The sequence below is a fragment of the Phacochoerus africanus genome, chromosome 3 (assembly GCF_016906955.1).
Source record: "Phacochoerus africanus isolate WHEZ1 chromosome 3, ROS_Pafr_v1, whole genome shotgun sequence".
NCBI lineage: Eukaryota > Metazoa > Chordata > Mammalia > Artiodactyla > Suidae > Phacochoerus > Phacochoerus africanus.
The window spans coordinates 185,590,801-185,605,239 of NC_062546.1; the positions used below are offsets into that span (position 1 = coordinate 185,590,801).

The window sequence follows — 14,439 nt, forward strand, 5'->3', positions numbered from 1 at the left end:
AACCCCCATGTTATAGCAGAGTAAACTGAGGCCCCAAGAGAACAGCATCTTGGCAGAGGATTTGAACCTGGGTAGTTTGGCTCCAGAGGCCACAGCCTTAACCACTGTACAGACTGTCTCTTATGAAAACTGCCACAGTAATCCAGTGACCTGAGTACTGTCACCATCCCATGTTTGAAGACGGGGAAATGAAGACGCCAGGAAGGAGAAGTCACTTGACCAAAAGGGCACACAGCTGCCGAGGGGACACGGGGGTGTGGACCGGGCAGCTGGGCTCTAAAGCACACATGCCCACCGCCTGCACTGCAGTGCCTCGGGGCCAGCCGACCTCTGCTGGTCTGGGGCCTCCCCAGAGAGCAGGCAGAGCCACCTTGGGCACCACATGCCCCCCGCCCCAGGCCATCCCTCAGCCCTTGGACAGCTCCAGCCAATGGCCAAGCCCTTTCCCGGCCTCCAGGGTGAGCCATCTCCTGATGCTCCAGAGTCTCGGGGCTTAGGCGCCATTATTCTAGCTAGCAATGGGGAAACTGAGGCACAGTGAAGTGCCGGCAACTAAGGAGATAGACACAGGCTTCCTGCCTGCCTCTCTTGACCACCGAATTAGCCAGAGGAAAACACATTGACCTCTGGGCCCCAGCACCTAGAATCTTCCAGAAGTGCCCCAGCCAGGATAAGCAGGATGGGGACAGTGATCCCTGCTCCCATCCCTGGGCCACCCTGGCTTGCTCTCCTGTCCATGTTGGAGCAGGGGCAGTGGTTTACAGCTTAGCCACAACAGGAGACACACAGTAGGACAGGCAGGGTCTGCCCTGGTGGCCACCCCAGCCACAGGGCTCCAGTCCCAGGCCAGCCACCAGGAGAGGACAGTGGGGCTGAGAGCTGCTACCCCAGTCTTCGCTTCCCACCCTCGGCCCAGGGCCAGCATCCCGGCCTCCAGACAGGAGCCCCTCTGTCCCTACAGAACGGGCTGACCTTTAACTGGCCAAAAGGTCCCACTGGTTCCGCCCCCAACCCAGCCCGGGGGGAGGGGGGAATGGGGGGCAGGGGGGCGGGAGGGGAGTCCAGGGCCTCCCCCGCCCTCTCCTTCCTCCCCCTCCCTGCCTCTGGTACCAGTCTCCTGCCCCATGTGTCTGCCCTCTTCCTCCCTCCCAGCTGACGATGCCCCAACCCCCATCCTTCCCACAGCCCCTCCTTTCCCCTTAATTATTTCACCTTTTGTTTGCCTGGCGCTCTAGAGTTTACTAAATGTTTTTACATTTATCATCGCATTGAATCTACACCAGGGAGAGATGGAGAGACACTGAAAATGCCTTCCCATTGCCAAGTGTTCTTGTTAAAAATGCAAACATCCCCAGACCGATGAACAATTAGGCTGGCAGCTGCTGCTACCTCGGGATTGATTCATTTCATCCTCTGCCTCCTCATCAGCTACCGGACACAAGGGATGTGGTTGGGCCGGGGGTGGAAGGATTCTTGGCGGGGGCAGCCTCAGCGCAGCAGGGAGGGCCCTGGTGGAGTGTCGGGGCCCCTGGAGGCGAGGAAGCGTGGGAATTGGGTAGGTACAAGGACAAACGTCCAACATTGCAGAGCTGCACATCTACATGCTCTCATCAAACCCTAAATGCTAGCCCAACCACCCCCTCGTCCCACTGACTCCGAACCCCATCACGCATTCTGGTGTCTCCAAGGTCAGAGGGAGAAACTTTACATGAGAAAAGGCCTAAAAGACTTTCAGGGTGGAGTCAATGACTCCCAAACCCTGGAGCCTTGGAGGCAGGAGGCAGGGTGAGGACATCTGGTCTACCTCACCCAGCTCTGCCACATGGCCCAGAAGCTGGATGCTGATGTCCTTGAAAGGACAGAGCTTGGTCATGGAGGTAAATCAAGAGCTGCTTCCTTCTGGGGGGCAGTGGAGTCCTCAGTTAGCCCATCTGAAAGCTGACGGGGGGTGGACCAAAGGTCCCAAGGTCCTCCCAGCTCCCACATCCCATGGTCCTGGGACCACAACAGGGGAACGAGCCAGTAGCCAAACCCCAGAAAAGGCATCTCAAGAGTTCCTGAGCCCCAGACAAGCTCACTTGCAGAGGTCCCACCCTTGGTGCCATCACACATATTCAAATGAGCCATATAAATCAAAGAACTCATCTCTAACTCTCAAGAGTTGAACTGAGCTGTGGATGACCATCTGACATAATGTTAGGTTTTGTTGCTAAATTAAATATGTATTAATTTCAATTCTTCTGCTTTCTTTTCAAATCTTGGATCCTACTGGTTTGTTTCCAGCTCTCAAATATTTTCGTTGGCCATTGATGAAAGCCTGTGGGCCCTAAATGCTATGTCTACATTCCTAGTGCTCTGACCCCAGAGAACTCAGGCAGCGTGCCTACAGAAACCCAACAACAGGGTTAAAAGAAATCTAACAAGTGCTGTGTTTGCAGCACGGGGTTGGGGGCGGGGGGTATCTCACGCTCCATGCAAGGCCACCTCTACCAAGGAGCCCTCCCAGGTCACTCCAGCTCTCAAGAATCCCTCCCCTGCCAATTTCGGAGCACTCACTATGGGACTCATTCAGCACCACTGCTAGTTTAGTTGGGTGCTTTGGCTCAGCCTTTATTACCTAACACATGCATGTTTTATCTTCTCCCACTGAACTGTGAGCTCTCACAGGTACCTTGCACATCTGCCCTCCCCTCCCTTTGAGCCCAGTATGGTGTCATCACACACCAAGAGAGCTGATACCACGTGAGCAGAAGGGCTGGAAGCCACTGGTCCCACCTACCCTCCATGCCATCATCTCGATGCCCATTGAAGTTGTCATAGGAATCCCAGCGGATGAGGGGGTCAGAGGTGTTATAGTCCACGGACACGCTTGGCCCGTTCTCCAGGTGTTCCATGCCTTTAAAAAAATGAGAAAGGCAGAGAGGGCAGTGAGGAGAAAGAAAAAACAGATCAGCAGCTGGAAAAACAGAGGAAGCCAACAAGCTCCCCAGGGATGCTCCCTAAGGGACTCTCATTTTCTTAACCATGGCGGGGCAGGACCAGTGGCTTAAGTTGGATGGAGAATCCAGGAGTCTGGTTTCTTGCATTCTTGAAAAGGCTCACACCAGGTCATGAGGGTAAGTCAGGACAGCGGCACTGAGGAATGAAGACCCTCTAGGAGAAAGCTGGGGGGCCCTCTGGTTGGGCGTCTGCCGCTTTCTCTTTGTCCCAGGGGCCCCTAGGGCAGTTCCAAGAATCCAGAGAGTTTGTCCTTGGAGTGAGGGGGAGAGGCTGGTGATGGGCTGCAGGGGGTCAGGGACAGCAGCCAAACCACAGCCTTGACATTGAAAAGACACAGGTCATCCCAGCCATCTCCCCATTTATCTAGTTATTTATTTATTTATTTTGTTATTTTATAGCCACACCTGCAGTATATGGAGGTTCCCAGGCTAGGTCTAATCAGAGCTGTAGCGGCCAACCTACGCCACAGCCACAGCATCACAGGATCCGAGCCGCATCTGTGACCTACACCACAGCTCACAGCAACACTGGATCCTTAACCCACTGAGCCACTGAGCGAGGCCAGGGATCGAACCTGTGACCTCATGGATCCTAGTGGGGTTCGTTAACTGCTGAGCCACGAAGGGAACTCCCATTCCCCCCCCCCATTCAAGATGCTCTCCATTCCAGGCAGAAATCTGAGGAGAGAGGCAGAATCTCTCCTACAACTCCAGAGAAACCCCAGGATGAAGACAGCACCAAAGCAAGCCAGGCCTTCTCGGGTGAGTTACCTGCCTAACCCAGCAGTCCTTTCTTTAATCTACCCAGAGTCCCTCTGTCTGTAACCCAACTTCATCGCTTCCCAAATAAAATGCAGAACAACTGGTCTCCACATATATATAACCAGCCGCTTAAAGGCTATTATTAAATTGGCCTTCTCATCTTCAGGTTGAATCACCGTTCTCATAAACACTTATCATCCATCCAGCACCTCTGAGTGTCCCCCTGGCCACACCCTCCATCCACCATGGCTCTCAGTCTCTGAATATAATAGGATGATGACCTAATGGGACCAGAATAGTTCATCCAACCCAGCGCCTCTTTGTCTACTTTTTTATTTTTAAAAATAATCTTAGTCCAGAGATTATGTCACTGGTTCAAGTTTAGCTGGGGGTCCACTATGATACCCGGATCCTTGACTGCTGGCCAGCCTCCCAGTCACAGGTAACTTGGTAATTGTAGAGCAGATGAGTGGGAAAATGCTGGAGGTGGGGATGAGGTGGAGCAAAGCAGGATGGAGGGAAGGGAGTGAATCAATGGATTCTGTCCTGGCTTTTACCTTGAATTTTCTCTGGTCCATAAGAAAATACGAATTCAACTTTGCCATATTCTGGAAACCGATCATCTGAAAGGGGAGAAGGAAAAACAAAAACAGACCATCAATTCCCAAAAAAGGACTTCACAAAAAGCTTTCTTCTAGAAAAGGTTAAAGTAATATATGTATACATGGTTGATAATATAAGAAATAATACGTAACTTTAAATCTCCTGCCCATCCTAGCCCAGTCCTACTTGCCTAGGTAACTACTTCTTACCACGTCTATTTCTTGTTCTACTAGCAGTTACCTCTAAGACTCTAAATAACAGCTGCAGTTTTTATGCCACTATTTCTAGATATATCAATTTTCAATAATCTTCATTGATTGCCCACTCTGAAGAGGAATAATTTGGATGACTTATAATAGCCCCACCTCCCTTCTTAAATCTGGTTTCTTATTATTATTACTCCTCCGTTCTGATTATCTCTGAGACTTTAAATACTGTGGTTAAGCCTCTGTTTCTTGATCTGTCCATTTTCGATGGTGTTCTGACTCCCTCCGTGTAAGGGGAGGAAATTGTGCCCTTCCCTTACCCCACCTCTCCCAACCCCACATTTATTTTGTCAGCTATTTTTTTATTTCCCTTGTTGAGACTGGTAAGATTTACATTCTGTTCTGCAATTCTCACAGCACCTTCTGTTTTTGCCCTCCTGGTTCCAGTACAGGGAAGACTCATCATAGAAACATCTGAGAGATCAGGCCCTCCTCCTCTGTGCCCCAGCCCCACTCTCCGATCTCTGCTTGAACCTAATCTGGACACAGATCACCATGCACTGCTTGTAGGAAGGGAAGTTACAGCAGGGGCAGTGTCCGCTCCCTGGAGCACTCGTCATGCCTGGGCATGTCTCCATCACTGTGAGCATCACTTCATAGTAACATGCTGGTGTCTCTTTATCCCACTAGACTGTGAGGTCCATGAGGGTAGGGCCTGACTTCTTTCTCTTTGTATTGCCAGGGTCTAGCACATGTATGGCACACACAGACATACAAGTGATGCTGGTGGGTGGATGGATGGGTGGGTGGGTGGATGGATGGATGGATGGGTGGGTGGGTGGATGGATGGATGGGTGGGTGGGTGGATGGATGGATAGATGGGTGGGTGGGTGGATAGATGGATGGGTGGGTGGGTGGATGGGTAGGTGGGTGGATGAATGGGTGGTTGGGTGGGTGGATGGATGGGTGGACGGATGAGTGGGTGGACAGATAGATGGGTGGATGGATGGGTGGTTGGGTGGGTGGACAGATGAGTGGGTGGATGGACGGATGGGTGGGTGGGTGGATGGATGGATAGATGGGTGGGTGGATGGATGGATAGATGGGTGGGTGGGTGGATAGATGGATGGGTGGGTGGGTGGGTGGATGGGTAGGTGGGTGGATGGATGGGTGGTTGGGTGGGTGGATGGATGGGTGGACGGATGAGTGGGTGGACAGATAGATGGGTGGATGGATGGGTGGTTGGGTGGGTGGATGGATGGGTGGACAGATAGACGGGTGCGTGGATGGGTGGGTGGGTGGATGGATGGGTGGATGGGTGGATGGGTGGGTGGACGGATGAGTGGGTGGACAGATAGATGGGTGGGTGGGTGGGTGGGTGGGTGGATGGATGGGTGGATGGGTGGATGGGTGGGTGGACGGATGAGTGGGTGGACAGATAGATGGGTGCGTGGATGGGTGGGTGGGTGGATGGATGGGTGGATGGGTGGATGGGTGGGTGGACGGATGAGTGGGTGGACAGATAGATGGGTGTGTGGATGGGTGGGTGGGTGGATGGATGGGTGGATGGATGGGGGGTGGGTGGATGGGTGGGTGGATAGATGGTTGTATAGATGTAGCTATGCCCCAGGACTGAATGTGATATAGACAAAATCTTAAATGGATAGAGGAAAGAAGCAAAGACAGACAGCTCCCTGACCACCTCCCCTTCCCTGGGAAAATGGTTCACCCTTCACTGCTGCCACAAGCCCTCCATTATGTTCTTCTACTCTGTTGTATAATGATCCCTAGGTCTGCCTCTCTACTCAGCAAGCCCACCTTTGAAGGCATCATCAAGGTCCTCCTTCCCAAAGACAACCCCCAGGTCATGGATGGCACAGGTGTGGAACTGCACACGGAAGATGACATCTCGGGCTGGGCTCCGGAACTTCTTGTGGTAGCACTTCAGCTGGGTGGGAAAGAGAGCAGAGCCCATCAGGGGCCAAGGGCAGGAAGTTAGGCCCAGGAAGCCTCTTTCTCAGCTCCCTTGGCTGGGCCCCAAACCCAGTGATCTCAGAGCTCTCTGAGGAAATTTCTAGAACAGCAGAGAGCTGCAAGTCAATCTCGCCCCGTGGGGACAAAACTATCCTCCCAAGAAGTTCTTGCACATGAGTCGGAATGGAAAAAGTAGGAGTGGATTTAAATTGCAGGAGGAAGGAGTGAAGTTGGAATTGAGGGAGTTCTTGTCACCAGCAGGAAGCCCGGAGGTAACAGGTCCCACAGGGACACACTTCCCTGGAGATGCTTCAGAGCAAGAGGCAAGCCCAGAGGAAGGCACGTCCAACTCCAAGGCAGGGGGTGGACAAGGACCGTGGAGGCTGTAAGGGCTTGCAGGGCCCCTGAGGGCTGACAACCCCAAGGCTGGTAGCCCACCAGGAATGACAATCTTATCCAGAGGCAGGAGGGGAGCAGGAAGAAATAACAAATGGCAGTGGGGGGCTTGAGACAGCGGAACAACTCACCAAGATGTCTCCTTTCAAGAGCAGCCCAGGCTCAATGGTGATGCAGATGCTGGTCTGGCTGTCTCCCTGGACGTTGCTGTGGGACAGAAGGGGCCAGAAGGAGAGGGGGCTGCTGAGGGGGTCGGGCAGTGTGCTTTATCTCAGCTACCCCTCAGCCCGGGGGCTACTGGGAAGCTCACTGACCCAGCCCTCAGCCCTCTCCTAGAACTTTTCCCAGAAAAGAATCTAGATGGCCCCCTAACCCCTGCCACTGGTCCTCAGCCTCAGGCCTCTGGCATCCCTGGTTTCTCATGCCTGTGGAATACCTACTAGATGCCAGACGTGTAGACAGGTTGCATAGCCTGGTAGATCCGGAGAAATGGCCGACACCCTGTAAGGGAGGGGTGGTGTTAGCTAAGTCAGCAGAAACAGTGGGACCAGGCAGTGGGAGAGAGAAATGAAGGAAGCAAGGACCAAACAGGAGGAGGAAAGGTGAGAAGGAGGAAACGGGAAGGGGAAATGGAAGAAGAAAGACGAAATACTAACTTTTCATTTAAAAGGCATCTTGAGCTTACAAAAACACCTGCCCTGCCCGCAGGCATTGCCAGTACCAAACCCATTTGCCAATGAATCAACTAGTGACTCAAAGATATAGGAAGTGGTACAGTTGGGACTGTAAGCCTAAGACTCTGCAGCTAGCCCGCATTTTTACCACCCAGGCCCACCTCCTAAGAGAAAGAGATGGAAGACAGGAGGGGGATGGAAGCCAGAGGGCTCAGGCAGGTACCTCCTTTAGACTCGAAGTTGGGGATGCCGTGCATGATCACGTGGTGCAGAAACAAGGGCTTGTTGTTCATTTTGATGGAGCCAGAGAGCAGGCCGCTGAAATAATGCACGTACCTGGAGCAAGAAAGGGGGCAGCTTCAGCCAGGAAGGCCTGTGCTGGAGCATAGCTGTCCTGTTCTCTCTTCCCTGAGAACATTGCCCTAGGTCACCCTGCCTAGCTGCCTTCCCCCACCCCCAACACAACCCCCAGGCCTCCTAGCAGCTGGGGTCTCTGGCCCACTGCAGTCCTCCCTTGCTGGCCTGCTTCTAGCTAGAGGTGGAGTCAGGCTAAACCTCCCACTTGGGTTTCTCCAGCGCCCTCTGGTGGTCAACGTGAGCATCTCCCTCCTGCTTCACTCCCAGTGTCGAAATCTCCTGCTGGACCAAATTTCCTCCCACACATCCCTGACAGGCATCATTTAGCTGTTCCCTACTGCTCAAGGCAGGATGATTAACCATCAAGTGGATCTGACACTTACACGGAGCCCAAACCAAGCTTACATTTGTACCCCAAGGCCCCAATTCTGTCCCAACAGATCCACCAGACACATGACAATCCAGCAAATAGTAAGAGCATAATAATTTTAGTCCCTCATTTTTTTTATATCACCCCGGAGTGTACAAAGTTCCTCTATATCATTTCCTTCGATACTGGAGGATATCTAACTTCCGCTGAATATTCTTATCTCTAGCTTCAATATCCCCCACGTCTCTTAACAAAGATCTTGCTGAAAGAATGGACAGAGTAAGCCATCCCCACTCCTTCTAGAAGAGAGGGAAAATTAGGTTCCAGAAAGGGTCATTAGCCTCCCAAAGAGACACAGCAAGAACACACACAGATGGGAGGGGAACAGGTGGGGGGAAGGGAAGCAGTTTGACTCCAAAGTATCCACCAGATGAAAGGGTCAATCGTTTTGGTCAGTACTTCTTCCTTTTCCGACTGACCAGACGATGCCAAGATGGGTCAGCTGGACCAGTTAGAATGAATTCTAAGGCTCTCTGGGAGCCAACGAGGGCTCTTTGAGGCAAGTGAGACCAGAACCCACAGGACCATGACAATGGTCCCATCCTGTCTCTTGGCTCCTGGGCCCACCTCCAAGCCTATGGGCTTCTGTCCCTGGGCTGGGGTGGGGCCACCTCGGACTACCCCAGCAAGATAATCTGATGGGCAGCACCAGCTCCTATTCAGAACTCTGCCCAGCCCCCAGCCCCATTGCTCAAACCGGAAACCTGGAATGGCGGTTCCTATCAGATCTTCTGATCGTGCCAACAGGATGTGTCTGTGTGCTGGGGACAATGAGCCAGGGGGTGGGGTGACAATGAACGGGGGAGCTGCAGGCAAAGCCCCCCCACCCCGCCCTCCTCTCCTCCAGCTGTTCTATTCCCTGCAAACGACACTGACAAGAAGGCAGGAAAGTGGTAAGGAATGCCACTTCCCCAACAGTTAACGCTTCCACATTTGGGCACAGACAGAACCACCCACTCATGCGCAGATGCGCTTGCAGATATGAGCCGCAAAGCAGATACAGATAATGTAAACACACACACACACACACACACACACACACACAAGGATCGCATGCCATGTAGTCACACACTGAGGGCAGTGGGATCCCTGAACAATCCCATTCTTGAGAGGTAACACTGGTCCTCATTCTCCAGGCTTTTTAGCTTCAGGGATGTGACTGCTCTGCCCACTCTCTGCAACCCACATCGTGCCATTAGAGCATCATGCTCCCCTTTTTGAATCTCTTACCCTTCAAGGTCAAGGGCCAGACTCATGACCAAGGCCACCAGCCCCATGCAGCAAGCCAGGGTCTTGGACAATAGTTGTTTCCTCCCTGAGGTCTTTTCCCAGGGAAGAACCTCACTGATCCCCAGCCACTGTGTCTAAGGGCTTAGCTAGAATTTTCTGCGAATAAAGACATCCCATTTCTGATCTCTGAACCAGGGGCTGCAGGTCCCGGAGCTTTCCAGCTTCTCCATGCTGGGGGGTCCCTGCCCTGTGCCACTTGTAAGGTGCTGGATGTCTGAGGACTCACTTGCTTCTGCTCGGGCTTCCTGCTGCAATGGCAGAAACAGCCTCCAATGGGACCGGCAGTTTTAGCCAGACAAGCAAGGTGGGGGTGATGGGGCATGACCTGGGGACCCCCAGCATGGAGAGGCTGGAAGGCTACAGGATCTGCAGCTCAGGGGTCCTGCCTGCCCAGTCAGTGTGCTGAGGGGCTAGAAAAGTCAATGAGACACTGGGGCCTTTATACCTGCTGTTCCCTCTTCCTGGACCCTCTACCCGAGACCCTCACCCAGTTGCTTCCTTCCCCCTTCTCTGACCTCGCCTCATGGGTCGCCTTCTCAGAGAGGTCAATCCATGGGAATCAGCCCCTCACAGCCACCCCTGTCATTCTCTAGCTCAGCATGTTCTGTTCTGGTTTTTTTCTCCATCAAAGTACTTCTCACTGTGTGAAATGACCTTCTGGGCTTATTTACTGTCTGATGTCCATCTTTCTCAATAGAACATCAGCTCTCCAAGGGCAAAAGACTTTGCCCCGTCCAGCTAGATACCTCCAGCACTTGGAACATACTAGAGGACCTAAAATTTGTCAAATGAATGAAGGAGTCCACCCCTGCCCTGCTTTCTGCCTCAAAAAAAGCCCTTTCTACAATTTTCAAGCTCTCGCAGCAGAAGGTGATCCTTATCATGAGCGTCTGTGGCCTCCTTGGGGCAGGAGCAGTGACATCAGCCACCAGGGGACCCATCCAAACACAGAAGCAACCCTGCTGCCAGGATGGCACCACCTTCTCATACAAGCTGCCTTCCTGCACCCAGACCAACGCCATCCCCACCAATGGCCCCGCTGCCCTCTGGCACCAGCCTCCGCAGCAGTGCCTGCTGTGGGCACACACAGCTGTCCACGAGCTCCACCATGTCCCTGAGCTCACACTCCTCCAGGCTGGCGTCTGAATGTGCATGCTTGGTACACCCCCACCTGGCATGCTGTTCCATCCCCCATGGGTACACGAGGCTAGTACCCATGTACACCGAGCCCACACTGTACACATATGCGCTGGGCCCAGAGCCCTGGAACCCCACCTTCTCTGGGACGGCTGGCCAATGGGTACAATCTTATCCTCGTAGAACCGCTTCATGGCAAACCGGTCCAGGGCCTGGTCGGCACTGCGGGGAAAGACAGGTGGTCAGAGAGGCCAGCTTTCACATCCAAGGGCCCCTTGCTCCCCAAGCCCTGCTCCCTAGACCTGCGGGGCCCTCCAGCCATCCTGCCCAGAGAAGCCTTCAGGAAAGGACCGCATCTCTCCCTCCTGTGCGCTGCAGTTCTCCGCAGGGGGGGCCTTGGAGCCCGGCGACCTGGGAGCTCATCTCAAGTCTACCAGTTACTTAGACTGCATCCTGGGGCAGGTTATTTATCCTTCCTGAATCTGACTTTCCTTTCCTGTCCAATGATGCCATAACGGGGCCTTCCTCGAAGGTTGTCGTGGCAACGGAATGAGATAACATCTATGAAGAGCTTGCCAAACGTGGGCGCACAGTAGGTGCACAGGAAATGCTCACCATTAAGCAAAGATGAAGCTGGGTCAAGTTTCTTTTTTTGGCTTTTTAAGGCCGCACCCACGGCGTATGAAAGTTCCCATGGTAGGGGTCAAATAGGAGCTGCAGCTGCCCATGCAGGATCCCAGCCACATCTGTGACCTACACCACAGCTCACAGCAACACTGGATCCCCGACCCACTGAGGGAGGTTAGGGATTGAACCTGCATCCTCATGGATACTAGTCAGATTTTTTTCTGCTGAGCCACAAAAAGAATTCATGGGCCGAGTTTCTTAAAGCCATAAAACTACTGTCCTATTGGCAAGCTCATCATAGAACAGTCTACCCATCCTCAAAGAGCTCACTTTCAAATGAAGAGACAGATCACGTAGCTCCTCCATCCCTGACTCCTCAGTGACGTCCCATCCCTCTTAAAATAAACCCCAAAGTCCTCACCAAGGGCTTTGAGGCCCCCGGGCTCAGGCCCCTCTCCGCTTCACTTCCTACGTCCTTGTCCCCTCACTCAGCTCCAAACATTCCACTGTTGGCCTTTGTCCTCCCTTCGTCTCTGCCTGGAAGGTCCCCTGCCATCGCCACCCCCAGACTGTGTGACTTAGTCCTGCCCACCCTCCTGCTGCCTCATTCCAGTCTCTGCTCAAACATCACCTCTTCCAAAGGCCTCCCCTGCCACCATCCTGCTCATCTTTCTGTTATTCCAAGTCCTTGTCACCTGCTCTCACTGATGGGTTTGTTTGCTTATTTAATATTCCCGAGGGCAGTGGCCTGGCCCGGCCCGCTGCTCCATTCCCAGCACATAGGCCTATACAGTGGCTGCTCCATAACCACTGTCCAGTGACTAAAGGGATGAACAGATTCCTCTGTCTCTCTGCAAAACCGAATCAGAATGGGACTCCTCCATTGGCTGTTTCCTATTCTTGCTGCAAAACACCTAAGCGGGGGAGTTTCTGCTGTGGTTCAGCAGGTTAAGAATCCAACAAGTATCCATGAGGGTTCGGGTTTTATCCCGGGCCTCACTCAGTGGGTTAAGGATCCAGCGTTGCCATGAGCTGCGATTCAGACGAGGCTTGGATCTGGCGTTGCTGTGGCTGTGGTGCAGGCTGGCAGCTAGGGCTCCGATTCAACCCCTAGCCTGGGAACTTCCAAACATTGCAGGTGCGGCCCTAAATTAAAACGAACAAACAAACAAAAAGCACCTAAGTGGGAAGAGAGCTCTGCTGATCGGAGGCAGGGCATGGATGGGAAAACTTCTAGACGGTTCTGCTGGACCCAGATATGATCCAACACTTCTCTGTGACTTCCCCGCTGCTCTCTCAGGAAACCAGAAGCCAGTTTGGCAAAGGAAAGTGGCCCCAAGAAGCTGGCTGGCTAGGCTGTCCGTGGATGGGCCTGCCTCCCCAGCTGCCCCCCACCCCGACCCCCGCAAGGCCCCAGATGGCAGGATGGTCTCTCCTGTCGCTGCCCTCTGTCCAAGGAACCCTGCCCCAGAGCTCTGGGCAAGCACCTTCCCCTTTCCAGGGGCCCCCACCCCATCCTCAGCACCTCTCACCCCTTTGTCTTTATCCTCCAGCCCCAAGGAAGGGAGAGGCCCTGGATGGGGTGGAAGGGGTCCTGCTGCCATACTCGGAGAATGGGAGGCTCGCACCCCTCTTACCTGGCAGAAATGTTGCTGTAGTGCATGTAAGCCGCGATCACAACACCTATCCTGCCTCGGTTTCCCTGAAAAAGCCCCCAAACATAAAGGCCTTTACTTCTAAGGCTGGGGCTCCTGCCCCAGAGCCCCATCAGAACTCTAAAGAAAAGGGGAGCAGGGGCTGCAGAGCAGGGTGATTCTCAGAGAAGAAACACAGCTGACCATCCACCACCCTTCGGGGACCCACAAGCTGATACCCACCTGCCCACCCCCACACTTCCTGGGGAAGATTCTTGACAGAATCTGCTATTTCCCAGAAGGAGAATACACACACACACACACACACACACACACACACACAAACTTGCAGACTCGCCCCATCCAATGATACGGGCAGGGACACACACACGCATTCAAGGACATATTCATGCATGGGTGTACACACACACACAGACACGCACCCCCATGCACCCTGCAGCCCCACCCTGACCTTGTTGTGTAGGACGACAACATTGTGGGGGTCTGCGTTGAGCCAAGTGTCCATGGCCTTGCAGACACTGCAGATCTTCTCCAGGGCTGGGGTGTGGAGGTCAGGCCAGCCGAATTCCAGTACCTGCGCCCCAAGCCTTGAGTGAGAAGTGGTAGGAGTCCCGAGAGTCAAGGGCGGGGTGGGGGAGCCGGGGCGGGGGGAGCAGCACACAGGTCATGTGCCAGTACAGGGGCCGTGGCCACCAGCAGCAGCAGGGCCTCACTTCCTGCCCTGCCCATCAACCCAGCTGGGCGGCAAGGGTGTTGAGGCAAAAGCCACTGGTCCAGGACTGGAGACCCTCGGCTCTGACACAGGTTCTCCGTGAGGCCTCAAGTCAGCCACGGCCCCTTCCAGCCCTAGTTTCTCCTATGTACGTAAAGCAAAGGCTTGCCACCACCATCTCCCCGTCCCTTCCATGTGACTTTGACCTTAAAATTTGCTGGGAGCCCTCAGCATTGCGCCCAAGCTGTCCTCCCACAGATAAACTGGCCTGGCTCAGGGATGAAGGAGGAAAAGGGGAGGAAAGTCTGGCCACAGCTTTTTTCCAAGCCCTGGACACACAAAAGTTTCCAGGCCAACTGGGCAGGGGCCTGAAGGCAAAAGACTGCAGGTCTGAATAGCAATCCTTGGGCGGTTTCAAAGTTAACACACAGAACTTTAAAGCAAAAGAAAATTAATGATCGGAAGAGCCCAGAGAGCACATCTAATCCAGTCCATCCACTCTCAGAGGTGCGAACAGAGGCCCAGAGAGTCTGTCTCCCGCCCAAGGTCACACAGCGAATCCAGGGGCCAGAGCAGACGTCCATGCAAAGCCTGCACACAGCGCATGGAACAGCACG

The 14,439-nt window shown here is 53.7% G+C and overlaps 1 protein-coding gene across 10 annotated transcripts in view; it reads right to left on the reverse strand.

Annotated features, from left to right (window-relative positions):
- Nucleotides 1-14,439, reverse strand: part of TNS1 (tensin 1) — a 209,405-nt gene that overhangs the window by 81,529 nt on the left and 113,437 nt on the right. For all 10 annotated transcript variants that reach the window (XM_047773462.1, XM_047773460.1, XM_047773459.1 and 7 more), the window contains 9 exons: nucleotides 13,562-13,684; nucleotides 13,093-13,157; nucleotides 10,967-11,050; nucleotides 7,838-7,950; nucleotides 7,381-7,441; nucleotides 7,072-7,147; nucleotides 6,389-6,518; nucleotides 4,319-4,384; nucleotides 2,780-2,896 (listed from right to left, as the gene is read on the reverse strand). In XM_047773462.1, the coding sequence (XP_047629418.1) occupies nucleotides 2,780-2,896; nucleotides 4,319-4,384; nucleotides 6,389-6,518; nucleotides 7,072-7,147; nucleotides 7,381-7,441; nucleotides 7,838-7,950; nucleotides 10,967-11,050; nucleotides 13,093-13,157; nucleotides 13,562-13,684 (835 nt within the window). The remainder of the gene's footprint in view (nucleotides 1-2,779; nucleotides 2,897-4,318; nucleotides 4,385-6,388; nucleotides 6,519-7,071; nucleotides 7,148-7,380; nucleotides 7,442-7,837; nucleotides 7,951-10,966; nucleotides 11,051-13,092; nucleotides 13,158-13,561; nucleotides 13,685-14,439) is intronic.